The following is a 27231-nucleotide window of genomic DNA, read 5'->3' as shown; positions in this document are numbered from 1 at the left end:
TCTTAGACCGTGGGAACTTTTTCCTTTGATGTATTCCGCCTACGTGGGTGGTCCTAGACCGTGGGAATTTTTCCTTTGATGTATGTCACCTACCTGGGAGATTCTCTACTTCTCTAACCTGACCGTTAAGGAGAGGACGCTCCTCCTGGATGTACGTCATACGATTGTTATGGCTTTATGAGAACTTGACGTTTACCTATGCTGGACCCGCCGTCGGCGATTAACTCTGGGGAAGTGCGAGCGTATTTCGTACGAGTTAAGAGCCTCTAGTAGGAGTGGGGCGTCACACACACGCTGCGCCTGGATTAATTCTGAAAAACTTTTTTTCTTGTCCTGGGGTTCGAACCTGGGTTGTCCGATTAAGAAGCGAGCGTCCTAACCACTGGACCAACAAACCGTTTTATATACGTGTGTTAACTATATTTAAGACAAGAACAATTCTTTGGTACATAACTATTTTGATTTATATGTACAAATCTCGTGTACACGATCATTTACGAAACCCTCAATAAGATGAAAGCTTTGGAGATTTATTATTATACTTTTGTTACAAAATTTGTTACATAGGTTGATTATACATTACATAGGTATTTTACAAAATATGAGCAGCGTAAAAGGGATCACAAGTCGTTACTTATTGTGACATTATGTACCCTAAGTTTTTTAAACCCATACGGGTGTGAAGAATAAGAACCGGCAGGGATAAATTACCTGTGTTATTAATAGAACATAATAAAGCAAAAGTTATCTGTTCTCACTTTCTCAGTTACTTCATTGTAGAAAAAAGCATGCGTTAAGAAAAGTTAAATTTGGCTGTAAGTAATAATTTGATGTAATTATTTAAAAAAAAAAGCGAATACATGTATACAAAAATTAGGTACTACTCGGTAACCTTTACACTTATGTATGCAAGATCACGTTTCTAGAATTTATATGCGCTATAAATAGACACCCCGAGTAAGGAATGTGGGGAAACTGTGATTCATATTTACTACATATAGTAGCGTAATTTAAGAAAATAGATGGTTTTTATTAAAACTAAAATCGAATTAGTTGATATCCGGGAAGTCGTCGAAATGGATCTTGCCCCTACAGATTGCATGCGTTTTCTATTGCAATTTTCTACCTCTACACAACCAATGACATTATGGGCAATGTGCTCAACGAGAAAATTACATTGTTGATACATGGTGCTAGAATTATCTTAAGTATAATATATATTACAAATTTTCAATAATGACATTAGTTAAACGCGCTTTCTTATATCCATAAGGTGTTGACGAACCGTCTGGAGCAAAACACCTTTTTGTGGAATTTGTACGATAAGTTTTAGCAGCACTGGTAGTTATTACATCGTGTTCAGCTGTTCTTTTTATGAGTTTTGAAGTTAACATAATTGGTTCTGATTCTTCTTCTAACACCATCTTTTTTATCTGATCAAAGTTAATTACTTGCGAAGCCGTGTAAGATAAAGATATCCCTTTAACCTTACAAACAGTTACATCGCAACCTTTAGAACTGGACCACATTTTGTAAGCGTAATTCTTTGGACCGCCTGACACAAATTCTTTGATGTAGCTTCCAACGCCTTCCTCTTCTAGTTCATCTGTCAACTCGCCCAAAAAGCGACCTAATGGTGGATCGTACATTCCCGGAACCGAAACGTAGATTATCGAGTCCGTATCGTAATATAGAACCCTATCCTCTAACTTTTCCAAATATTCATATAACTTTAATCGTGCCTGCGCAGTGGTGTAGGCGGCCAGTACCACGTTCACTGTCGATAAAGGGTTGTAACTTTCTTCTTTAAATCCCCAGTTCACAAGTAGCGTATCCTCATTTATGGTCAGAACGGAATTAATGTCGATTGAAGGATTAGTCATGATGTTATAAAATTCTCCTGGTTGTCTTACAATTGTAGTCTTGCTTTGATTCTCGCGCTGTCCTAACTTTCCCCAAAACGAAGTAATAACGGATTTCCCCAATTGTCGTAAACCTGGATTTTTATCAATCTTTGCTGGGTCAAGGCGAACACCCTCAGTTTCAAAGTAGTCTTTAACATATTCAGCTCTCTTTTCTGAGGTATCACAAGAAGTAGGCCATCCAGAACTTTGCTGTTTAATGCCCAAAAATTTGTTTATGTATTCATTAAACAGGCCACCAGTTTTAGTGCTTTTATTATATTGCTCTGTGTCGTATTTCCATATCTCATAAGTTACTAAGAGTTTGTATCCTTTTTGGATAGCTTTCTTAACCTCGGCAAGCACCCAAGTTCCTGTTACCGCACGCTCATCGTCGTTATGTTTACAAGGTCCTTGGTCGAAACCTTCACCGCATGAACGGCAAAGCACAAACATTAATTTTTTATTCATTTTTACAGGCAGTACTGGGGGGAATAATGTCTGTGGTGGTAGGATCTTACACTTGATGATTCCGTCTACCTCATCTAAGTTTAATTTACTGCACGACTCCCCAATGTGGACGGTGGGGTGCCTTATAGGGTATAAACCGTACTTGTTAACATAGGGATAAAGCGAAGTAAAATCTACATATTTTATTTGTTCATCTCCCTTTGTTATATAAAAGGATTTTGCGTTTCCTGTTCGACCCCCATAAAATGCGTCTCTGGGGTTTAGCGGTGAACTTGCAATTATATGGTGTGTTTCAGTGTAATTAAACATTTCTTCGGTCATAAGCCTCTTAAAATCGCATTCCCACATCTCGATAACGGCATATCCTAGTTCTATTAATCTACAAGATTTCGCTACGGTAGCTTCATATCGGTACTCCAAAGTCTCTGATGGACTGTCTGGTAAGGATGCGTTTCTAGTATATTTGAAGCATTTCGGACAACCGTGGTAATAACAACCGTGGAACTCAAACACCTCATTGGTTTTGGGACAATATCCGTCGACCTTTACACCTCCAACCCTAGCCTCTTTCTGTTTGCCCGAATGTATAATATCAATTTGACGGGAGCGTTCTTCTAATAATAACCAACGTATTGCTAGCTTTGATTGATTATCACAATTTCTGTAACCGCCTCTTGGTATTAGACCGATAGTGTTTGGTTTTAAGAATGATCGTCGAAAAATCTTATTACACGCACCCGGCAACGTGACACTTTCAGTAAATGGACACACATTGCCCTCCTTGATCATCAACTCTCTAAACTTAAGACAGGAACGCGCTAATATGTCCACATCTGCTACACAGTAATCTATGAACTCTTTTTGAAAGTCAAATGTATAGTTACCGGCCACCTTGCTTGCATGCCACGCTAACAATATTTCTCTCTCGTTGCACTTGAGGTTATCCGGATCAAAGGTTTCTATGGGTGGAATTGGACCTATGTAGTTTTGATGTTCTGTGGTGTTAAATAAATGCGGAAAGTATCCTTTCTTTAACGCTGTTAGCCCGAATACTTTAGGTAACTTATTAAGCGACATTTGAAAGTAATTTAATGAATCTAGAAATCTAACGTTATCTAAAAACATACAAACTAATTTTGTTCCACGCATTATTAGTTCAGGTGTGAGATCTGTTTGTGTTAAAATGTGGTTTAAAATAAACTGGTGGTCAAACCCACCACCGTTGTGAGCCAAAACTACCACGTTTTTGAATTTCTTCCTTATTTCTAAGATATGTCTCATTAGTACATTTATTACATTATCGGTTATTATTTTTTGCCGAAAACCACACTTTTGACAAAAGTAAAGTTTTTCTTCATCTATACATTTATCACAACACTGCACAAACACGCAAAGGTTAGGTTGATGTAAAAGGGACCCGTCTTCTAACAACTGCTCCTGCATTGTTTCCAAATCGTAAAATATAAAAAGCGTATCCTGTGTTTTCGGAGAACCTTTATCTACCTGAATGTAGCACAGATGATCTCTATTTACATGGCTGTTGCACGTTTTACAGAACACCTCTTCGCAAACATGGTTTCTGTTACAACGATATATTGTAAAACATTTTTCACACCGCCTGATTTGAGTGCAAATATTAAATGTTTTGTGATTGTCAAAACATTTTTGCCCTCGAAAGTCTCTTCCGCATTCTCCGCACTTTATTTTTATAACGTCCTCTTTAGAACATACAGGGGTTTGAAAGCAAAAGGCACACGTTCCGCCGCAACGATGTCTGTTCTTATTATTAAAGGGGACGTGACAATCTTCACAATAATAAGTACATGTGAAGGCTGCAGTTAAAGATGTAACTACGTTGTAGTGTCCATCGTGATAAATTAGATTTAGACGTTTACCCGTACCGTCACCTTCAAACATGACGTCACGCCCTTTTGAACCATAAAGGTATACAGTTAATTTATAGGGTTGTAGATATTCTTGAAATTGTTGTAGTTCGGATACACCCGCACCAGATTTTGGTATTATGATGTTGCTATCTCGTAATAACTTTATTGCTTTTTGTTCTTGTTTTTTTCCGATATTACGTCTAATCTGCCTGTATTCATTATCATGATTAACATACGCAATAGCAACAACGATTGCACGAGGAAGACATAGACCGTCATTATTATTAATTACCACAACACCTCTCCGTGCCGTACAGTCCTCTTGAAAATTTATGTATTTCCGTTCTCTTCCTAACCCAGATGGTAACCTGACAGATGTTACACGAAGACAAAAGGTTTCGGTGTTTAAACCGCATGCGTTGGACTGATAGATGGACGAGATGGTGTCCCAAACATCGTCAACAGTAACATCACTAGCCACCTTGAACCGCATCCACCCCTCACCTTTGTTAAAATCTTTGGAGCAGAATGAAAAACCCACCATATCTTGTGGAGACAATCCTTCTACACCTTTATGAACAATTTGTGTGATTGCTTCTTTTGTCCAGTGTATGGGGTTGGCATCTTTAGGTATGGGTTTTAACTTAAATTCCAAAGTACGGCCGCTTAAATTGAAACGGCGTACCTTTCGGGTATTGTCTTTCAAAATACGAAATTTTTCCATTTTAAGCGTTTGATGATATTAACCAACAACTCGTTACACAGTCTATTGATCAAAGCACCTTTATGTACTGAAGTTGGACCACCAAATTTCAGTCGGTATGTCAAGGCTACACGGACCGCCAATTGAATGATAGCAGCGTAGAGATATTTGTGTTAATGTTCTGCAATAAATTACTAAATTACTTATTATTGTATTCGCAGCTATGACGATTTAATTGACAAAAGTAGCATAGAAGTATTTGTTTTAGAAAAATTTCGAAAACTAAAGTACTTTTTCATAGCAGACTACAATTATACTCCATGACACGTCTTGGTTTACATCACGGTATACGAATGCAAAGGACATCTTACCCTATGGATTATATGGCATATGAAGAGACATTCTTTTAAGAATAACATGAGATTTGACGACAATTATGTCCGAACTCCTGCTGCTTCTCTGCTCTCCAATACTCAGTATGACGATCAAAACACGACTAGCGATGTTAATAGCATCACTAACAGTTTTATTTGCAATCGGTAGCAATATCAAAAACAGAGAACGTATTACGCGGATGAAGAAGAAAGAAAACAATATTGCTTCAGGTGTGAGAGGGAGTAAGATAAGATAGCACAGGCAACGAGACTACGACAGCTCAAGCTTTAAGTGACTGGTTAGTGAAACTTTTATATATATATAGACTGGAAAACCACACAGGATTAATACGTGCATGCGAGGTACCATTTCTGTTGTTATTAAATGTATAGTATTGTGATCGATTGACACCTACGCGCATGCATCGGGGAACTTTCTATCATCACTGAAAATTACACTCCCACGTGTTAGGGGGTCTAAGCGAAACGTCAGAGAGATATATTTCTCCGGGACGCATGCGTAATTGCATCCATCGTGATGTTGTGCTTAAGAGCGGTCTGTATGAAAGACAGTACGGTTTAACTATGCAGTGTTCTGATCGAATGATATTTGCGATGAGCCAGCAATTAGCGGACTTCTGTCATCTTCAAAAATCACAACCAACGTTTCAGGCTGGAAACTTTTACCATGACCCTCTCCGGCATACAATTCTCCTCCACGTATGAAGGGATGCCGGGCGTACAGTATATCATTCGTAATGTTACGTGTGAGGGTGTGTGTGTGCGTGTCAGATACATACTATAATAGGAAGTGAGGTCATGAGGTGTCAGGACACATGCTTACACTTACCAAGATACTTACCTCTCTGTTTGTGATGGACTCTATTAAGCAGTGAGAGGTACCTGCAATTTAAGATTTTTGGTTAAATGAGGTTGACGTGAATATTTTTTTTTTGTTCCTATTTTATTGCATGAATGAAAAATGCAGCTTTTTTATTAGAAATAATTTAAGATACAATTCGAGAACTATCAGGATTAAAATATTAGATATTAGAATATTTAAAAAACACTTTTACTATTACCAAAGGAAAGAACCTACGTACACAAAGTCCAACAGCTAATTTAATATGATGATGATTGGATAGGTGAGTAATGACAATAACGTGCGATCAGAAATGAGGGACTGTCCAGTAACCTTTTGGAAGTTCAAGTATTGATTTTGAGTACAAGTGAGTAAAGCCACTATTTATCCTCGAGCTCTAGATTGGAACACACGAACGTATTTTATGATATAGTAAACGTGTAAACAAATATAGCAAACGAGCTCTTGGGTATGGTTATAGCATGCGAAAAAACAAATTTGAACCCGATGTTAGATTGCTTTTATTCCGAGTGCATATGTCTCGAATTTCATTTAAATGCTTTCGTAAATAAGAAAGTTGGCACCACGCATGCGCAAAACCAAATTTGAAACAGGCGTTACATTTGCTTTTTATTCCAAGTGTCTATGTATCAAATTTGATTTAATAGCTCCCATAAATAAGAAAAGTTAGTACTGCGCATACGCAAAACCTAATTTTGAAACTGACGTTAGATTTACTTTTATTCCAAGTCTCAATGATCAAACTTCATTTAAAGCTCTTCATAAATAAAAAAGTTTGCAATTCGGTTCATAAATAGTCGAAATGCGAAAAGGGCACTATGTATGTTCAATCCATTGGACTCAACTTCTGGCATTGCGTATTATACCCCTAAAGCTATGCTCATATTAAATTTCATGGAATTCGGTTCATATCTAACGGAGATGTCAAAAGGGCCTTCCTTATTTTTTTGCCTACATGGCCAATTCACGAACTCCGATCTACAAATTTGATAAGGAATCCACATGAAAATTTCATCGTAATCGGACCACCCGCTTTCGGGATATCGTGCTAACGGAAAGATGCCGCAAAATTATAAACTCGCTAGGAGCTCGCCAATAATTTGGTAGCCAAAATATGTTTATAAATCGTTTTCACGAAACCTGAAATACGACAGACAAATTATTTCAGGAGATTTTATTACGCGCGAGGGAGTGTTTCATCTAGAGAGAGAGAGAGAGAGTGCAAGAGCCCTTACTCAAAAAGACGGCTAACATAATTCAGTAACTGACGTTAACCGATTAACAAATTTGCTCACTAGAGATCAAACCACCCGTTTTTCTAACGAAAAATAGAGAGCAAACCATACTATCAATTACTAATCGTGGAAATAATATTCACTGAAACTGACCTTGTGAGTTCTAAAATGCTATTTTTAAATCAATAATTGGAACATTATTCTTTTACGTAGGTACATTTATTACACCTATTTAAAAAAAAATCCTCCAAGGCGAAATAAGAATTTCACATCATTGCTTTGCGGTGTGTTTAAAAAATCGTCTAAACATTTAAAAATTGATATAATCCAATCTAAATTAATAAAGCATATAGTGTAATGTAAAAAAAATGAACGATTTAATACCAAGAACTCGTTTTACAAGAAACATTTGGTGGTAAAAAAAGTTCATTAAGTTCCACCCTTACCACCAACGATATGAGGGTTGCGTGCCGCTGCAGTTTTGTTGAAGATCTCGAGCTCTTACGCACTCAACAGAAACGGATTAACTGGCGATTTCTAAACAATAAATAAATAAAGCGAAAATGTGTGGAATTTGCGCAAGTCTATTCATTAGCATTGAGCAGGTCGTGCGCTTTCCGCAAGGAGTCAGTGAGAGACAGAGAAAGCATTCGGAAGGAAAGAGATGGCTTCCCCGCTCTCGAATTAGAAAAAAACACATTTTATATCAGTGCCCGTTTATCTGAAACAGCCTGTTCATGTGTGTGTTGTTTAGTGAGGTCAATACAAATTTACAAAAGGCCCGTTATAGGTTAGGTTGGAATGGGCGCGCCCATTCCAACCTAACCTATAACGGGCCTTTTGTAAATTTGTATTGACCTCACTAAACAACACACACATGAACAGGCTGTTTCAGATAAACGGGCACTGATATAAAATGTGTTTTTTTCTAATTCGAGAGCGGGGAAGCCATCTCTTTCCTTCCGAATGCTTTCTCTGTCTCTCACTGACTCCTTGCGGAAAGCGCACGACCTGCTCAATGCTAATGAATAGACTTGCGCAAATTCCACACATTTTCGCTTTATTTATTTATTGTTTAGAAATCGCCAGTTAATCCGTTTCTGTTGAGTGCGTAAGAGCTCGAGATCTTCAACAAAACTGCAGCGGCACGCAACCCTCATATCGTTGGTGGTAAGGGTGGAACTTAATGAACTTTTTTTACCACCAAATGTTTCTTGTAAAACGAGTTCTTGGTATTAAATCGTTCATTTTTTTTACATTACACTATATGCTTTATTAATTTAGATTGGATTATATCAATTTTTAAATGTTTAGACGATTTTTTAAACACACCGCAAAGCAATGATGTGAAATTCTTATTTCGCCTTGGAGGATTTTTTTTTAAATAGGTGTAATAAATGTACCTACGTAAAAGAATAATGTTCCAATTATTGATTTAAAAATAGCATTTTAGAACTCACAAGGTCAGTTTCAGTGAATATTATTTCCACGATTAGTAATTGATAGTATGGTTTGCTCTCTATTTTTCGTTAGAAAAACGGGTGGTTTGATCTCTAGTGAGCAAATTTGTTAATCGGTTAACGTCAGTTACTGAATTATGTTAGCCGTCTTTTTGAGTAAGGGCTCTTGCACTCTCTCTCTCTCTCTCTAGATGAAACACTCCCTCGCGCGTAATAAAATCTCCTGAAATAATTTGTCTGTCGTATTTCAGGTTTCGTGAAAACGATTTATAAACATATTTTGGCTACCAAATTATTGGCGAGCTCCTAGCGAGTTTATAATTTTGCGGCATCTTTCCGTTAGCACGATATCCCGAAAGCGGGTGGTCCGATTACGATGAAATTTTCATGTGGATTCCTTATCAAATTTGTAGATCGGAGTTCGTGAATTGGCCATGTAGGCAAAAAAATAAGGAAGGCCCTTTTGACATCTCCGTTAGATATGAACCGAATTCCATGAAATTTAATATGAGCATAGCTTTAGGGGTATAATACGCAATGCCAGAAGTTGAGTCCAATGGATTGAACATACATAGTGCCCTTTTCGCATTTCGACTATTTATGAACCGAATTGCAAACTTTTTTATTTATGAAGAGCTTTAAATGAAGTTTGATCATTGAGACTTGGAATAAAAGTAAATCTAACGTCAGTTTCAAAATTAGGTTTTGCGTATGCGCAGTACTAACTTTTCTTATTTATGGGAGCTATTAAATCAAATTTGATACATAGACACTTGGAATAAAAAGCAAATGTAACGCCTGTTTCAAATTTGGTTTTGCGCATGCGTGGTGCCAACTTTCTTATTTACGAAAGCATTTAAATGAAATTCGAGACATATGCACTCGGAATAAAAGCAATCTAACATCGGGTTCAAATTTGTTTTTTCGCATGCTATAACCATACCCAAGAGCTCGTTTGCTATATTTGTTTACACGTTTACTATATCATAAAATACGTTCGTGTGTTCCAATCTAGAGCTCGAGGATAAATAGTGGCTTTACTCACTTGTACTCAAAATCAATACTTGAACTTCCAAAAGGTTACTGGACAGTCCCTCATTTCTGATCGCACGTTATTGTCATTACTCACCTATCCAATCATCATCATATTAAATTAGCTGTTGGACTTTGTGTACGTAGGTTCTTTCCTTTGGTAATAGTAAAAGTGTTTTTTAAATATTCTAATATCTAATATTTTAATCCTGATAGTTCTCGAATTGTATCTTAAATTATTTCTAATAAAAAAGCTGCATTTTTCATTCATGCAATAAAATAGGAACAAAAAAAAAATATTCACGTCAACCTCATTTAACCAAAAATCTTAAATTGCAGGTACCTCTCACTGCTTAATAGAGTCCATCACAAACAGAGAGGTAAGTATCTTGGTAAGTGTAAGCATGTGTCCTGACACCTCATGACCTCACTTCCTATTATAGTATGTATCTGACACGCACACACACACCCTCACACGTAACATTACGAATGATATACTGTACGCCCGGCATCCCTTCATACGTGGAGGAGAATTGTATGCCGGAGAGGGTCATGGTAAAAGTTTCCAGCCTGAAACGTTGGTTGTGATTTTTGAAGATGACAGAAGTCCGCTAATTGCTGGCTCATCGCAAATATCATTCGATCAGAACACTGCATAGTTAAACCGTACTGTCTTTCATACAGACCGCTCTTAAGCACAACATCACGATGGATGCAATTACGCATGCGTCCCGGAGAAATATATCTCTCTGACGTTTCGCTTAGACCCCCTAACACGTGGGAGTGTAATTTTCAGTGATGATAGAAAGTTCCCCGATGCATGCGCGTAGGTGTCAATCGATCACAATACTATACATTTAATAACAACAGAAATGGTACCTCGCATGCACGTATTAATCCTGTGTGGTTTTCCAGTCTATATATATATAAAAGTTTCACTAACCAGTCACTTAAAGCTTGAGCTGTCGTAGTCTCGTTGCCTGTGCTATCTTATCTTACTCCCTCTCACACCTGAAGCAATATTGTTTTCTTTCTTCTTCATCCGCGTAATACGTTCTCTGTTTTTGATATTGCTACCGATTGCAAATAAAACTGTTAGTGATGCTATTAACATCGCTAGTCGTGTTTTGATCGTCATACTGAGTATTGGAGAGCAGAGAAGCAGCAGGAGTTCGGACATAATTGTCGTCAAATCTCATGTTATTCTTAAAAGAATGTCTCTTCATATGCCATATAATCCATAGGGTAAGATGTCCTTTGCATTCGTATACCGTGATGTAAACCAAGACGTGTCATGGAGTATAATTGTAGTCTGCTATGAAAAAGTACTTTAGTTTTCGAAATTTTTCTAAAACAAATACTTCTATGCTACTTTTGTCAATTAAATCGTCATAGCTGCGAATACAATAATAAGTAATTTAGTAATTTATTGCAGAACATTAACACAAATATCTCTACGCTGCTATCATTCAATTGGCGGTCCGTGTAGCCTTGACATACCGACTGAAATTTGGTGGTCCAACTTCAGTACATAAAGGTGCTTTGATCAATAGACTGTGTAACGAGTTGTTGGTTAATATCATCAAACGCTTAAAATGGAAAAATTTCGTATTTTGAAAGACAATACCCGAAAGGTACGCCGTTTCAATTTAAGCGGCCGTACTTTGGAATTTAAGTTAAAACCCATACCTAAAGATGCCAACCCCATACACTGGACAAAAGAAGCAATCACACAAATTGTTCATAAAGGTGTAGAAGGATTGTCTCCACAAGATATGGTGGGTTTTTCATTCTGCTCCAAAGATTTTAACAAAGGTGAGGGGTGGATGCGGTTCAAGGTGGCTAGTGATGTTACTGTTGACGATGTTTGGGACACCATCTCGTCCATCTATCAGTCCAACGCATGCGGTTTAAACACCGAAACCTTTTGTCTTCGTGTAACATCTGTCAGGTTACCATCTGGGTTAGGAAGAGAACGGAAATACATAAATTTTCAAGAGGACTGTACGGCACGGAGAGGTGTTGTGGTAATTAATAATAATGACGGTCTATGTCTTCCTCGTGCAATCGTTGTTGCTATTGCGTATGTTAATCATGATAATGAATACAGGCAGATTAGACGTAATATCGGAAAAAAACAAGAACAAAAAGCAATAAAGTTATTACGAGATAGCAACATCATAATACCAAAATCTGGTGCGGGTGTATCCGAACTACAACAATTTCAAGAATATCTACAACCCTATAAATTAACTGTATACCTTTATGGTTCAAAAGGGCGTGACGTCATGTTTGAAGGTGACGGTACGGGTAAACGTCTAAATCTAATTTATCACGATGGACACTACAACGTAGTTACATCTTTAACTGCAGCCTTCACATGTACTTATTATTGTGAAGATTGTCACGTCCCCTTTAATAATAAGAACAGACATCGTTGCGGCGGAACGTGTGCCTTTTGCTTTCAAACCCCTGTATGTTCTAAAGAGGACGTTATAAAAATAAAGTGCGGAGAATGCGGAAGAGACTTTCGAGGGCAAAAATGTTTTGACAATCACAAAACATTTAATATTTGCACTCAAATCAGGCGGTGTGAAAAATGTTTTACAATATATCGTTGTAACAGAAACCATGTTTGCGAAGAGGTGTTCTGTAAAACGTGCAACAGCCATGTAAATAGAGATCATCTGTGCTACATTCAGGTAGATAAAGGTTCTCCGAAAACACAGGATACGCTTTTTATATTTTACGATTTGGAAACAATGCAGGAGCAGTTGTTAGAAGACGGGTCCCTTTTACATCAACCTAACCTTTGCGTGTTTGTGCAGTGTTGTGATAAATGTATAGATGAAGAAAAACTTTACTTTTGTCAAAAGTGTGGTTTTCGGCAAAAAATAATAACCGATAATGTAATAAATGTACTAATGAGACATATCTTAGAAATAAGGAAGAAATTCAAAAACGTGGTAGTTTTGGCTCACAACGGTGGTGGGTTTGACCACCAGTTTATTTTAAACCACATTTTAACACAAACAGATCTCACACCTGAACTAATAATGCGTGGAACAAAATTAGTTTGTATGTTTTTAGATAACGTTAGATTTCTAGATTCATTAAATTACTTTCAAATGTCGCTTAATAAGTTACCTAAAGTATTCGGGCTAACAGCGTTAAAGAAAGGATACTTTCCGCATTTATTTAACACCACAGAACATCAAAACTACATAGGTCCAATTCCACCCATAGAAACCTTTGATCCGGATAACCTCAAGTGCAACGAGAGAGAAATATTGTTAGCGTGGCATGCAAGCAAGGTGGCCGGTAACTATACATTTGACTTTCAAAAAGAGTTCATAGATTACTGTGTAGCAGATGTGGACATATTAGCGCGTTCCTGTCTTAAGTTTAGAGAGTTGATGATCAAGGAGGGCAATGTGTGTCCATTTACTGAAAGTGTCACGTTGCCGGGTGCGTGTAATAAGATTTTTCGACGATCATTCTTAAAACCAAACACTATCGGTCTAATACCAAGAGGCGGTTACAGAAATTGTGATAATCAATCAAAGCTAGCAATACGTTGGTTATTATTAGAAGAACGCTCCCGTCAAATTGATATTATACATTCGGGCAAACAGAAAGAGGCTAGGGTTGGAGGTGTAAAGGTCGACGGATATTGTCCCAAAACCAATGAGGTGTTTGAGTTCCACGGTTGTTATTACCACGGTTGTCCGAAATGCTTCAAATATACTAGAAACGCATCCTTACCAGACAGTCCATCAGAGACTTTGGAGTACCGATATGAAGCTACCGTAGCGAAATCTTGTAGATTAATAGAACTAGGATATGCCGTTATCGAGATGTGGGAATGCGATTTTAAGAGGCTTATGACCGAAGAAATGTTTAATTACACTGAAACACACCATATAATTGCAAGTTCACCGCTAAACCCCAGAGACGCATTTTATGGGGGTCGAACAGGAAACGCAAAATCCTTTTATATAACAAAGGGAGATGAACAAATAAAATATGTAGATTTTACTTCGCTTTATCCCTATGTTAACAAGTACGGTTTATACCCTATAAGGCACCCCACCGTCCACATTGGGGAGTCGTGCAGTAAATTAAACTTAGATGAGGTAGACGGAATCATCAAGTGTAAGATCCTACCACCACAGACATTATTCCCCCCAGTACTGCCTGTAAAAATGAATAAAAAATTAATGTTTGTGCTTTGCCGTTCATGCGGTGAAGGTTTCGACCAAGGACCTTGTAAACATAACGACGATGAGCGTGCGGTAACAGGAACTTGGGTGCTTGCCGAGGTTAAGAAAGCTATCCAAAAAGGATACAAACTCTTAGTAACTTATGAGATATGGAAATACGACACAGAGCAATATAATAAAAGCACTAAAACTGGTGGCCTGTTTAATGAATACATAAACAAATTTTTGGGCATTAAACAGCAAAGTTCTGGATGGCCTACTTCTTGTGATACCTCAGAAAAGAGAGCTGAATATGTTAAAGACTACTTTGAAACTGAGGGTGTTCGCCTTGACCCAGCAAAGATTGATAAAAATCCAGGTTTACGACAATTGGGGAAATCCGTTATTACTTCGTTTTGGGGAAAGTTAGGACAGCGCGAGAATCAAAGCAAGACTACAATTGTAAGACAACCAGGAGAATTTTATAACATCATGACTAATCCTTCAATCGACATTAATTCCGTTCTGACCATAAATGAGGATACGCTACTTGTGAACTGGGGATTTAAAGAAGAAAGTTACAACCCTTTATCGACAGTGAACGTGGTACTGGCCGCCTACACCACTGCGCAGGCACGATTAAAGTTATATGAATATTTGGAAAAGTTAGAGGATAGGGTTCTATATTACGATACGGACTCGATAATCTACGTTTCGGTTCCGGGAATGTACGATCCACCATTAGGTCGCTTTTTGGGCGAGTTGACAGATGAACTAGAAGAGGAAGGCGTTGGAAGCTACATCAAAGAATTTGTGTCAGGCGGTCCAAAGAATTACGCTTACAAAATGTGGTCCAGTTCTAAAGGTTGCGATGTAACTGTTTGTAAGGTTAAAGGGATATCTTTATCTTACACGGCTTCGCAAGTAATTAACTTTGATCAGATAAAAAAGATGGTGTTAGAAGAAGAATCAGAACCAATTATGTTAACTTCAAAACTCATAAAAAGAACAGCTGAACACGATGTAATAACTACCAGTGCTGCTAAAACTTATCGTACAAATTCCACAAAAAGGTGTTTTGCTCCAGACGGTTCGTCAACACCTTATGGATATAAGAAAGCGCGTTTAACTAATGTCATTATTGAAAATTTGTAATATATATTATACTTAAGATAATTCTAGCACCATGTATCAACAATGTAATTTTCTCGTTGAGCACATTGCCCATAATGTCATTGGTTGTGTAGAGGTAGAAAATTGCAATAGAAAACGCATGCAATCTGTAGGGGCAAGATCCATTTCGACGACTTCCCGGATATCAACTAATTCGATTTTAGTTTTAATAAAAACCATCTATTTTCTTAAATTACGCTACTATATGTAGTAAATATGAATCACAGTTTCCCCACATTCCTTACTCGGGGTGTCTATTTATAGCGCATATAAATTCTAGAAACGTGATCTTGCATACATAAGTGTAAAGGTTACCGAGTAGTACCTAATTTTTGTATACATGTATTCGCTTTTTTTTTTAAATAATTACATCAAATTATTACTTACAGCCAAATTTAACTTTTCTTAACGCATGCTTTTTTCTACAATGAAGTAACTGAGAAAGTGAGAACAGATAACTTTTGCTTTATTATGTTCTATTAATAACACAGGTAATTTATCCCTGCCGGTTCTTATTCTTCACACCCGTATGGGTTTAAAAAACTTAGGGTACATAATGTCACAATAAGTAACGACTTGTGATCCCTTTTACGCTGCTCATATTTTGTAAAATACCTATGTAATGTATAATCAACCTATGTAACAAATTTTGTAACAAAAGTATAATAATAAATCTCCAAAGCTTTCATCTTATTGAGGGTTTCGTAAATGATCGTGTACACGAGATTTGTACATATAAATCAAAATAGTTATGTACCAAAGAATTGTTCTTGTCTTAAATATAGTTAACACACGTATATAAAACGGTTTGTTGGTCCAGTGGTTAGGACGCTCGCTTCTTAATCGGACAACCCAGGTTCGAACCCCAGGACAAGAAAAAAAGTTTTTCAGAATTAATCCAGGCGCAGCGTGTGTGTGACGCCCCACTCCTACTAGAGGCTCTTAACTCGTACGAAATACGCTCGCACTTCCCCAGAGTTAATCGCCGACGGCGGGTCCAGCATAGGTAAACGTCAAGTTCTCATAAAGCCATAACAATCGTATGACGTACATCCAGGAGGAGCGTCCTCTCCTTAACGGTCAGGTTAGAGAAGTAGAGAATCTCCCAGGTAGGTGACATACATCAAAGGAAAAATTCCCACGGTCTAGGACCACCCACGTAGGCGGAATACATCAAAGGAAAAAGTTCCCACGGTCTAAGACCACGCCCACACAGGCGGCATAGATCAAAGGAAAATTCCCACGGTCTAGGGCCACCCACGTGGGCGGCATACATCAAAGGAAAAAAAGTTCCCACGGTCCCCAGAATTTTCCCAGGCCCAAGTGACCCCATGCCTACTGTCAAAAGTGCCTACTTTATTTTTTGGTCTACATTGCCAATTTACGAACTCCGATCTACAAATTTGATAAAGAATCCATCTACAGAATTTCATCGTAAACGGTCAATTCGTTATCGTTATCAAGATATCGTGCTAACGGATAGACGGACAGACACCGCAAAATTATAAACTCGCTAGGATTTATAATTGCGCTAGGTTAACTTGAGCGCTAGGTCTACAGAACAGAAAACATCAAATTTTTACCCGAAAAGACAAAATGGTGATGCCCCCTCCCCCCACACTATTGGAGGGTGATGGCAGCTCTAAAATTTGTGGCGCTAGCGTTAATATAGCACCCCCCGAAAGTCAAAAGCTTTTTTGTAAAATCTATAATGGCGCTAGCTGAACTCAAAGTGGCGCTAGGTCAGCAGAACACATAACGTCAAAATTTTACATGAAAAGACAAAATGGTGGTGCTAGGAAAAATTGCTCCCCTCACTATTGGGGGGTGGCGCTAGCTCTAAAATTTGTGGCGCTAGCTGGCGCTAGGTCTGACGAACACAGCGCTTGCTTTTGGAAATGATCGGACGCAATGGTGGTGCTAGCGTTAACATAGCACCCCCCGAAAATCAAGGGCTTTTCTGCAAAATCTATAATGGCGCTAGCTGAACTCAAAGTGGCGCTAGCTGGCGCTAGCCATAGAGATTCTAGCGCAATCTGTCTTTAGTTAACGGAGCCCAATATATCAGGGATTTTCATTTTTTACTGGCAGTCTTGACATCGCGTCTGCATTTGCATTTAAATGAGAACGTTTGTAACATATTTCGTAATTGTAGGGTAACTGTGGTAAATATGAGCACCTTAAGTAAAACCGGTGTTATTTTGACAAAGGTTACCAATTGGCCAAAAGTGAAATTTTTATTTGAAGTGACAAATGCCGGACTACTAAAGTTTAAAGTAAAAATTCGCTGCATACACATATGAATTTGATTTTCACATTTTACGATGATCGTAAATATGCTCATATTGCCAATAGGGGGGAATATGAGCATACGCAAATCAATGTACTAAACACCTTTATTTAGATACAATTGTCACAATGGTATACTTTGCAGGATTTGGATGTTCCGGTACATTCTTCATGTGCCCATCCTTGGCATGTCATGCATCTAATCCAAGCACCACCAGTTTTCGAAAATAACTCGCAGCAAAAGATACACTCAGCATCATCATCCACACGAGATTTATTTGTGGATGCCAAAGATTTCCTGGGAGCAGGTTTCGCAGGTTTTCCTGCCTTTCTTGTAGAAATTTCCAACAATTCATTTTTGTATGGCCTTTCTGTCAAAATACTCGAGTGGGCAACTTTTCTGTCGGTAGAATGGGATTCGATTTTTCTGGGGTTACGGGCAATTAGATCGGTCTTATTCGATTGAATTGAATGAAAACTTGTCCCCACATCACATCATCATCTCCTGCATCCTTATGAGTACTATTTACTTGATCTTTTTGCGCATCTTCTGTACCTTTTTGATCTTGCAAATTCCTTTCATCTGCAATAGAATGGAACTCGGTTTCATTTACCATAGATGCGATGAAGTCTTGGTCTGTAAAGACGTCGGGATTAAAGGGAAATATTCCACATTTCTTAAAGCCGAACACAGCATTACGGATGGTACCTCCTTTACCATACGCTTGATTAAACAACTCTGGGATCTCTCTTTCTGTTACAATCCTTCCAGGATGCTGAGTTAACCATGTAGACACGGCTTGGTCATAGAATGAGTTTATACTTTTAAACACGGCGACATCAAGCGGTTGTAGTTTGTGGGTGGTATGTGAAGGCAACGACAAAACGATGACGTTATTTTCTCTAGCTTTCATAATTACGGAGAGATTTTTTGTATGGGACGTGTGCCCGTCTAGAATGAGTAGAACGGGTTCAGGGCGAACTTCTGGCCTTACTATTTTCAAAAAATGGTCAAACCACGTGCCAAATAATTCCTCATTGATCCAACCGGAGGGATTTGCAACACCAATTGCGCCAGGTGGTCCATTATCCAGCAGATCAGGGCGCATTCGGACTCTCGGGAACACAAACATTGGAGGAATAAACTGCACTGATGCAACAAACGACTGTAATGGTTTTTCCTTTTTCAGCGCTCGTTAGTGATCCAACGGATTTTTTGCCTTTTCTAGCGACTATTTTTCCTGGCTTACGCACATACGTATATCCAGATTCATCAACATTGAATATATTTTCTGGAGGTATTCTCTGCGATCCCGTTTCAAAATAAATGAGCTTCTTTAAATTGTTAAAGAAAAGTTCAACCTTTGTTTTATTAAACCCGATAGCCCTTTGTATTGAAGTTGCTTCCGGTTTTCTGACGGATAATTCGGGGTTCCACGAAACCAGTCCCTCCCTGATCTACCTTTACTACAGTTAAATGGATTGGAAATCCCATTTTTCTTACAATACTAGACTTTCGAACATCGTTTATCCCCACTCCAAATAATCTCCTTTCCATATCAAGCAGCACATTAACCAGATCTTTTTCTTGTTCCTTTGATAAAACTGCTTTTTTCCCAAGCTTTTCTTTCAAAGTAAATTCCCTATCATTCCGGGCTTTCAACAAGTATCTGCGTAAAGTTTGACGTGGCACGCCACTGCATTTGGCAGCATACTTCTCCGACTTGCCTTCGTCCAAAACGAGCTTAAGAGCAGTCTTCATATTCATTTCTGACCAAATTGATCGTACCCTTTTCTCCTTCGTCTTAGTCATCGTTAAGGAACCTATTATAGATAACATTGAATTGTAAGCATGATAATAATAATGAATTGATGCCTTAGCGTTTGAATAAAATGTTACTTTTGATCTGTTTTTGTTTCATTCACGAAGCTCATTCTCATATTACCCACCTCTGTGGATAATATGAGCATATGCTCATATTAGCCGTAATTTGAATGCTCATATAACCCACGCATGTAGGAGTTCACGTTAGGAAAATTTACAAAAAATGACGTCATGGTATTTACTTTAGTATGCAGTGTTTCAAGCGCCAAGGTCTGTGTGACATGTATGTACAGTATTTACAACAATCCAACGGATATTTTTTGATTTCTTACCTTAAGAAATGCACTAAATTTATTTAAAACACAACACGTACTAAGTGTTCGATCACACAACACATGCACAACACAAAACGCTTCAAAATGAAGAGAGAAGGACTAGCGAAGACGGAACGATGTGCGTAGAGTTAAGTTAAGCATGCACGAGTTTGACGCGCAATCCATTTTATCAATCAAAAAGTGAGAAACCAAACCAATCTTTGGGGGCCCCCATCAGCCGGTACAGCAGCTCACCGAAATAAGCCACTCCAGGTACGTGCCAAACTTTCTATTTATGTATTTGTATGGTTCGGGCGGAAATATTCATTTAACCAAAAAATATAGCTTATGGTCCTTCAGTCCACTAATTACAAAAAGATTAACTTAAAAAACAAACAGTCAGTAAATGTTTTCATATTTTGTTCCTTCTTGTTTCCTTGAATATTTAAGAAGACTGACATTATGTTAAATTTAAATTGTATGAGCGTCTTGTATCATTTGTACTCTTGTTTTTTTTAATCAATAAAGATGATAGCAAACCTACTTTAAGATTTTTGACGATTTCTCATATATGCGAGGAAAATGTTTGTTGAACAACTTCAGATTTGTGTTCAGCACACCAACAAACATACAGTAACCCACTATAAATAATTACATTAGAACTTTCCTCTTATATTATTTGTGCACCATTTGACCGGAAATTCACGACCGCCATATTCACCTTCCATTCTGGTCTCCTTTTTTACATTACTATGCTCCTTCCTGTCGGTTTTACCTACAAACAGAGCTTGGAATCCGGTACAGCGCCGGATTGTGACGACGCGAGACGTTGTTTTTGCGGAGACGAAGGTTAAAAGATATGGGGAGCTGTTGAATTACAAACTGTATTTATTTATTTGATATTTTATGTGTGACCGCTAGATAGCATAAACGTTCAGTTTTGATGTTTTGGATTAGAGCGCAGGTATAACTTGTAAATAGGTGATAAAAATAAATTTGATTTTGGTTGATGGTTAGACGTTTTTCGTGTTTGTATTTTATAAGTTAATACCGCTACAAATTATACGCTACCGCTACCGCTACGAAACATTTGGTCCAACGAGACGGATACCGCTTTTACTTGAACTTTCCGCTACCGCAAAGTCGTTAAGTGTCAAAGTGTTATTATCGCAAGTGCAAGTGCAATATTCACAATGGCTTCAAAGAAGATTCTAACAATTCGCAAAGAAGACCTCTTTAAAGAGCTCACCGCACTCAGTAAAAAGGTAAGGCAATGCGATTTCTCAATTATCGTTGCCAAAACATATTTACGGCGAATGGATACGCTTGAAGCATCCTTTCGTGCGTTAAACGTCGACATTATCACCTATAATGTTGATAAAGATAAAGCGGACATTGTAAACATCAATGATCTCGAGGCATTTATTGAACTCATTGATTTTATTAACAAGAACTGCCTAACGGTTATCGAAAACGGTGCATCAAACGTTGTCGCTACTGTTGGTGCTACCGCTACGGTTAATACTAAGGGTCCATCGCTGCAAAAAATTCAGATTCCAATATTTGACGGTGCAATTGAAAAATGGGAAAACTTTATATCGCTTTTCGATAGTTTAGTGCATAATCAAGAAGGTATTGATGACGCCACTAAGCTTCAATATTTACGTTTATATACCGCTAAAGAAGCACACGCAACCGTATCGCGCTTCATCTTACAAGATTCAAATTACGCTCCCGCTTATGACGCTTTGAAAAAACGGTATGCTAACAACCGCCGCATAGCTGCCTTTCACATACAAAGACTTGTCAAATTTGTTAACAAGGGTGATCTACTTCATTACCTTGAAGTTCACCGCACTTCGACATCCGCGTTAGCCAATCTCCAGCTCAACGATTTGGCTGATTTCATCCTCTTTCAAATTGCGTACAATAACTGCGATCCAAAAATCAAAGCCAGTTTCGACAACGAGAATGCTAGCGAACTGCCGAAACTAATTGAACTTTTGGATCACGTTGAGAAAAGAGCCCGCAGTCACGAAATGGACGTCAAATGCGTTCTTCCTACCCAATCAAAAACCGCTTTCTTCGCGCCACCAAAACCAAATCAATCTAGAACCCACATCACGCAAGCAAGAACGTCGTCTCAACCGAAATGCAGATACTGCAACGCTGATCATCAAACCTTTCACTGTCAGCAATTCCGAGAATTGTCGCCTGCTGATCGTACCAATTTTATCAAATCTTCTCACGCCTGCTTCAATTGTTTTGGGTCACATGAGGTCAAAGACTGTAAAAGTAAAGTCCTCTGCAGAATCTGCAACCGAGCTCATCACAGTCTTTTACACCTTCCAACCGCTGTACCCACCGTGCCAAGTACTGCATCGCCTCCCGCAATTTCTACTACGTCGTCTTCCACGCCTCTCACTAGTACAGACACCGCTCAAGAAAGACCCGCAGCCGTCATGTCGTGCGTATCTACGAACCAGGTGCTTCTCGCCACCATCTTGTGTAAAATACAGGATTCGTTCGGCAATCTGCACGATGTTTGTGCGCTACTTGACAGCGCCAGTCAAAGATGTCTTGTGACAAGTAAGCTCGCAAACCGCCTAGGATTACAATGCAAAGGAGAAGCTCGCTGCATCCTCGGAGTGAGCGGAAGAGAATCTACTTCCCAGGGTTCTGTTCAATTAAGACTTCAATCCCGCTTCAAGCCCCCGGCAATTTATGTGACCGAGGCCAGTGTCCTACCGCACATATGTGATGATTTACCTACTGCTGAACTCTCGCCAGACCTCTACCGCAAATTTTCTCAGCTGCCACTTGCAGACAATCAGTTTCACCGACAAAAGAAGATCGACATTTTGCTCGGCGCAGACGCTCACGCTAATTTACTGACTGAAGAGACTCCAAACCTAATTCCTGGCCAACCTACTGCCCAAAGGACAAAGTTTGGATGGGTTATCTTTGGAGCGACCCCCGAACTGAAGCCGCTATGTTCTGCTACTGCCATGCTAATTCGATCGCATCCGCTTGAATCTACGCTTACTCGCTTTTGGGAAATTGAACAAGTTTCCATGCCGTCGGCGCAAACAAACCCAGAGGACGTCATTGCTGAAGAGCATTACATCAACACGCATACCAGGGATTCTGAGGGACGATACGTACTGCGCCTCCCTTTCCGCCCAGGAACCAATCCTAAAGAGTTGTCCAACCGCAGCGCCGCTGAAAAATGTTTGAGATCGCTAGAAAGACGATTAGGGCGTCAACCGCAAGTAAAGTTATTGTATTCCGCATTCATGCAAGAGTTCATCGAAATGAAACACATGCAGCTAGGTGTTTCACCATCAAGTTATGTTCTGCCACACCACTGCGTCATGAAGGAGAGCACCTCCACCAAACTGAGGTGCGTCTTCAACGCCTCCGCCAAGGACGTCACAGGGACGTCTCTGAACCAGTTACTTCTACCAGGACCGAAGCTGCAGGCAGACATAAGTGACATTCTTATCCGTTTTCGCTTCCACAACGTCGCACTGTGCAGTGATATCAAAATGATGTTTCGCCAGCTCGCCATCCATCCAGAAGACAGGCAGCATCAGCACGTTTTCTGGCGTGAATCTCCCGAACATACGCTTCAAGAATACGAAATAACTCGTGTCGTATATGGTATGGCAAGCAGTAGTTTTCTTGCTCAACGCACCCTTCGCCAACTCGCTGCTGACGAAGGTCACCGCTTCCCAAATGCCGCTATTGCTTTAGTTCGAGATTTCTATATGGATGATTACGTCGGAGGATCTTCCTCTATTGCTGAGGCCAAGCAACTTCGCAAAGAACTGACTGAGCTGCTCGACGCAGGATGCATGCCTCTGCGCAAATGGAGCTCGAGCAATCCACGAGTGCTTGACGACATTCCTGATTCCCACAAGGAAGTTCCGCTGGAATTCAGTACTGGTGATCCCATGCTGAAAATTCTTGGTCTATGCTACCTACCGCAAGAAGACGCGTTCAGTTATCGCCTTAAACCCTTTGAAGGCCCCGCTACGAAACGTTCAGTACTCGGTTACGTTAGTCGATGTTACGACCCCCTTGGGCTTCTGTGTGGAGTGATCTGCCGAGCAAAGCAGTTCATTCAGAGCCTTTGGTTGTTACGCAGTGATTGGGATGAGCCGCTACCCGAACCGATACAATCAAACTGGAAAGATTTTCTACATGTCATGAGCAGTTTACCCAAATTTCGAATACCGCGATGCTTCAATGTTGATGAAGCAGTGTTACGCCTCGTGTGTTTACTTACATGTGCAGCGAGGTGAGTTCGCTGAAGCTCATCTAGTAAAAGCCAAGAGTCGCGTTGCCCCGCTAAAGACTCTATCTATTCCCCGATTGGAGCTACTGGGCAGTCTTCTGGCTTCTCAATTGATAAACTCCGTGCTGCACGCCAACCCCGGTCGTGCATATTCGTCGATCCATATGCTAACGGACTCCACCATAGTACTCGCATGGTTGAAGACTCCACCGCACCTTCTTAATACATTTGTCGCTAATAGAGTTGTAACGATTCTTGACCTTACTAAGAACTACCAATGGGCGCGCGTTCCTTCCGAGTTTAACGCCGCAGACTGTGCCTCGCGTGGTTGTATTGACGATCAGATATGGTGGCATGGTCCCTCTTTTATGAGCCGCAGTCCAGAGCATTGGAACATTTCCATCCCGATGGAACCTGATGAAATTCCAGAGCGCAAGGTTACCACACTTGTAGTTCAAGCAAACCCCGCAGCAACCGACTCCCCGCTAGACATCATAGAGAGATTCTCATCTTTGTCACGCCTTCAACGCATCGTTGCGAACATTCGGAGATTTGCTCACAATGCGAGCTGCAAATCCGCTAGGAAAATTGGTCCGCTATCCGTTTCTGAGTTAAGTGACGCTTTATTGTGCTGTGTTCGCATTACCCAAGCTGTTGAATTCTCCGAAGAAATCAAACAACTACAGTCCACTAATTCCAACAAAGTTCCGCTACGCCTTTCCAAATTGTCGCCCTACATCGATGAAAAGGGATTCCTCAGGGTGGGCGGTCGCTTACGACATAGCTTGCTACCATCTGAAAGCAAGTACCCGCTACTACTCCCCAAAAAATGTCATCTCTCGTCACTAATCTGTGATTATTATCATAAACAATTGTTACACGCAGGCCCCCGCCAAACGATGAGTTTCATCCAGAGGAAATTTTGGATACTAGCCGCGCATTCGCTGATTCGCCAGAGAATCTACATGTGTCGCCCTTGCTTTCGCCTTACCGCTGCTCCGCGGCAGCCGATCATGGCCGATCTGCCTGCTTGCAGAGTACAACCCGCTCCGCCATTCTACACGACCGCTTCGGATTTTGCAGGCCCCTTTGAGACCAAGGAGACCACCCGCCGCAATAGTCCACGCCATAAGTCATACTGTTGCATTTTCGTGGACACTGCAAGCAAAGCCGTACATCTAGAAGCTGTTACAGAACTATCTACCGCTGCATTAATGGCTGCTTTTCATCGATTTTGTGCCCGTCGTTCTCTTCCTGCTACCTTACACTCTGACTGTGGGCGGAACTATCTAGGAGCCGCACGACAGCTGAAGGAAGTTACGACTTTCCTCAAGAATCATCAAGACGAACTGTACACTCAGCTCGCATCGCTAAAGGTGAAGTGGTGTTTCAATCCACCCGCTGCACCCAATTTTGGAGGAATTTTTGAAGCTGCAGTTAAGTCGATGAAACTACTTATGTACCGGCAAATTGGGAATACAATCCTCACTTTCGAAGAGCTCAGCACTTTTTTCGCGCGCGTCGAAGCTGTGCTTAATAGTCGCCCGCTTGGAATGATTTCCTCAGACCCCCGCGAGGGTAGCGACGTGTTGACCCCAGGACATTTACTCGTCGGAAGACCGTTGGTCGCCCCACCGGAGCTGTGCCTTACTGATACCGATATTAGTGTTGGATCTCGGTGGCAACGAATTCATGCTCTCTCTCAATCCTTTTGGCGTCGGTGGAGCAGTGAGTATTTGCATACTCAAATGCAGCGTCAAAAATGGACTCGTGACTGTCCTAACCCCACCGTAGGATCGTTCGTGTATATTACTGGACTATCTTCTTCGCCATTGTCCTGGCCTCTCGGTGTCATCGAAAGAGTACACCATAGTAATGACTCTAAGGTGCGTGTTGTGACTGTTCGCACCGCGAGTGCTGTGTATACGCGCCCTACTAATCGGCTTGTGTTTCTGCCGGTTGCTACATAGTTTTCGAGATAGTTTTAGTTGTTTTTTGTCTGATAGACAGACTGATCATTTTGATTTGCTGCATGTTTCGATTAACTCGAAACAGTGGGCGGTATGTTGAATTACAAACTGTATTTATTTATTTGATATTTTATGTGTGACCGCTAGATAGCATAAACGTTCAGTTTTGATGTCTTTAGATTAGAGCGCAGGTATAACTTGTAAATAGGTAATAAATAAATTTGACTTTGGTTGTTGATCGTTAGACGTTCTGTTTGTGTTTGAATTTATAAGTTAATATCGCTACAAATTACACGCTACCGCTACCGCTACGAAACAGGAGCAGTTCAGACTCGTTAGTGCTGATCCGTTCTTCGAGATTTTATCGAACTCCGTTCCGATACCTGATGAAGACCTAACCGAAGTGTCAACGAATAACGGTGGTGGGGGCACAGCATCGTCTGAGCACAATTACAGCTAACCGGTGGCGAAATTGGACACCTTTAGAGCAGTTCTGGCGTTAGCGAATCGTGATTATCTCTACGTTCACCAGATGGCTGTTTGGACGGCATTGTTGAGTGGCACTCTTAACGGGGAAATCTCAGGCGGATGAATTTCAGCAGGAGAAAAATTTGGTCTGTCGCCTGAATCGCTTCATATATGGCCCATATATGGGCTCCAGCAAGCGTCGCGTGCTTGGAATCAGTGGTTCCACGAGTTCGTCGAAGCGGGAATAATGAAGATCAGTCAACGAAGATATCTTGAAGGTTTGCTCAGACGGTTCCACATGATGGAATACAAGAGTATGTCGACTCCCATGGAGAATCGTTTGCTCTTGGCGAAAGGGTTAGAAGACCGAAGAACGGAGGAACCCTATCGGGAGCTAGTTGGTTGTTTAATGCATGGTTCACTCGACCCGACTTATCTGTGGCTGTGAACTATTATAGCCAGTTCCAGGTGTACCCAAATGAAGAACATTGGGTTCACCTCGAACGGGTTAATAATAGGGTAACAGGGTTAATAGGTTTGAAACAGTAGCCTAAGCCGTTCTTTAACCGTATGGATAGATAAAGTGATCACTTTAACCGTAAGGGTAGATAAATTGAAATAAATGATTGTGCATTCTAACAAATGCATGATTAAAATGACGTTCAGAACATAACTCTGTTTCTATGGAAACGATCGCGACGGCAGAAACTAAGCTTGCTATTTTGGGACGTTAAATTTAGAATTG

General features: G+C 39.9%; 4 protein-coding genes across 8 annotated transcripts; 2 read left to right on the top strand and 2 right to left on the bottom strand.

Annotated features, from left to right (window-relative positions):
• Positions 1 to 509: 509 nt before the first annotated feature.
• LOC116182983 lies at positions 510 to 7986 on the bottom strand. Of its 3 annotated transcripts, none has more exons than XM_031503571.1 (3): positions 7900 to 7973; positions 6198 to 6238; positions 510 to 5155 (listed from the first exon to the last, which is right to left on the bottom strand). In XM_031503571.1, the coding sequence occupies exon 3, from the start codon at positions 4980 to 4982 to the stop codon at positions 1221 to 1223; it is 3762 nt and encodes a 1253-aa protein (XP_031359431.1). In that variant the 5' UTR covers positions 4983 to 5155; positions 6198 to 6238; positions 7900 to 7973; the 3' UTR covers positions 510 to 1220. The 3 variants fall into 3 exon arrangements, with proteins under 3 accessions (XP_031359431.1, XP_031359430.1, XP_031359429.1); XM_031503570.1 differs by having other exon boundaries at positions 510 to 5142; XM_031503569.1 differs by lacking the exon at positions 6198 to 6238 and having other exon boundaries at positions 510 to 5142; positions 7900 to 7986.
• Positions 7987 to 8536: 550 nt separating this feature from the next.
• LOC116182982 lies at positions 8537 to 16013 on the top strand. Of its 3 annotated transcripts, none has more exons than XM_031503566.1 (3): positions 8550 to 8623; positions 10285 to 10325; positions 11381 to 16013. In XM_031503566.1, exon 3 carries the CDS (start codon positions 11541 to 11543, stop codon positions 15300 to 15302), a length of 3762 nt encoding a protein of 1253 aa, XP_031359426.1. In that variant the 5' UTR covers positions 8550 to 8623; positions 10285 to 10325; positions 11381 to 11540; the 3' UTR covers positions 15303 to 16013. The 3 variants fall into 3 exon arrangements, with proteins under 3 accessions (XP_031359425.1, XP_031359426.1, XP_031359427.1); XM_031503567.1 differs by having other exon boundaries at positions 11368 to 16013; XM_031503565.1 differs by lacking the exon at positions 10285 to 10325 and having other exon boundaries at positions 8537 to 8623.
• A 2039-nt stretch (positions 16014 to 18052) lies between these two features.
• Positions 18053 to 18718, bottom strand: LOC116182980. Its single transcript, XM_031503558.1, has one exon. The coding sequence runs from the start codon at positions 18716 to 18718 to the stop codon at positions 18053 to 18055; it is 666 nt and encodes a 221-aa protein (XP_031359418.1).
• Positions 18719 to 20941: 2223 nt separating this feature from the next.
• On the top strand, positions 20942 to 26934 carry LOC116182979. Its single transcript, XM_031503557.1, has 3 exons — positions 20942 to 24001; positions 24048 to 25934; positions 26680 to 26934. Exons 1-3 carry the CDS (start codon positions 20942 to 20944, stop codon positions 26932 to 26934), a joined length of 5202 nt encoding a protein of 1733 aa, XP_031359417.1.
• The last annotated feature ends 297 nt before the right edge of the window (positions 26935 to 27231 follow it).

This window comes from Photinus pyralis, unplaced genomic scaffold (assembly GCF_008802855.1).
Source record: "Photinus pyralis isolate 1611_PpyrPB1 unplaced genomic scaffold, Ppyr1.3 Ppyr1.4_unclustered_Scaffold8275, whole genome shotgun sequence".
NCBI classification, from domain to species: domain Eukaryota; kingdom Metazoa; phylum Arthropoda; class Insecta; order Coleoptera; family Lampyridae; genus Photinus; species Photinus pyralis.
The sequence above is the reverse complement of the archived record's forward strand: the minus strand, read 5'-3'. Positions and strand labels throughout refer to the sequence as shown.

Bases quoted from the DNA above. Each gene is read 5' to 3' on its own strand.
- LOC116182983 (XM_031503569.1), bottom strand. From the start codon at position 4,982: ATGGAAAAATTTCGTATTTTGAAAGACAATACCCGAAAGGTACGCCGT.
- LOC116182982 (XM_031503565.1), top strand. From the start codon at position 11,541: ATGGAAAAATTTCGTATTTTGAAAGACAATACCCGAAAGGTACGCCGT.
- LOC116182980 (XM_031503558.1), bottom strand. From the start codon at position 18,718: ATGCGCCCTGATCTGCTGGATAATGGACCACCTGGCGCAATTGGTGTT.
- LOC116182979 (XM_031503557.1), top strand. From the start codon at position 20,942: ATGGCTTCAAAGAAGATTCTAACAATTCGCAAAGAAGACCTCTTTAAA. The intron at 24,002-24,047 runs GTTGATGAAGCA...TTACATGTGCAG, and splicing joins GAATACCGCGATGCTTCAAT to CGAGGTGAGTTCGCTGAAGC. The intron at 25,935-26,679 runs GTGCGTGTTGTG...TATGGGCTCCAG, and splicing joins ACCATAGTAATGACTCTAAG to CAAGCGTCGCGTGCTTGGAA.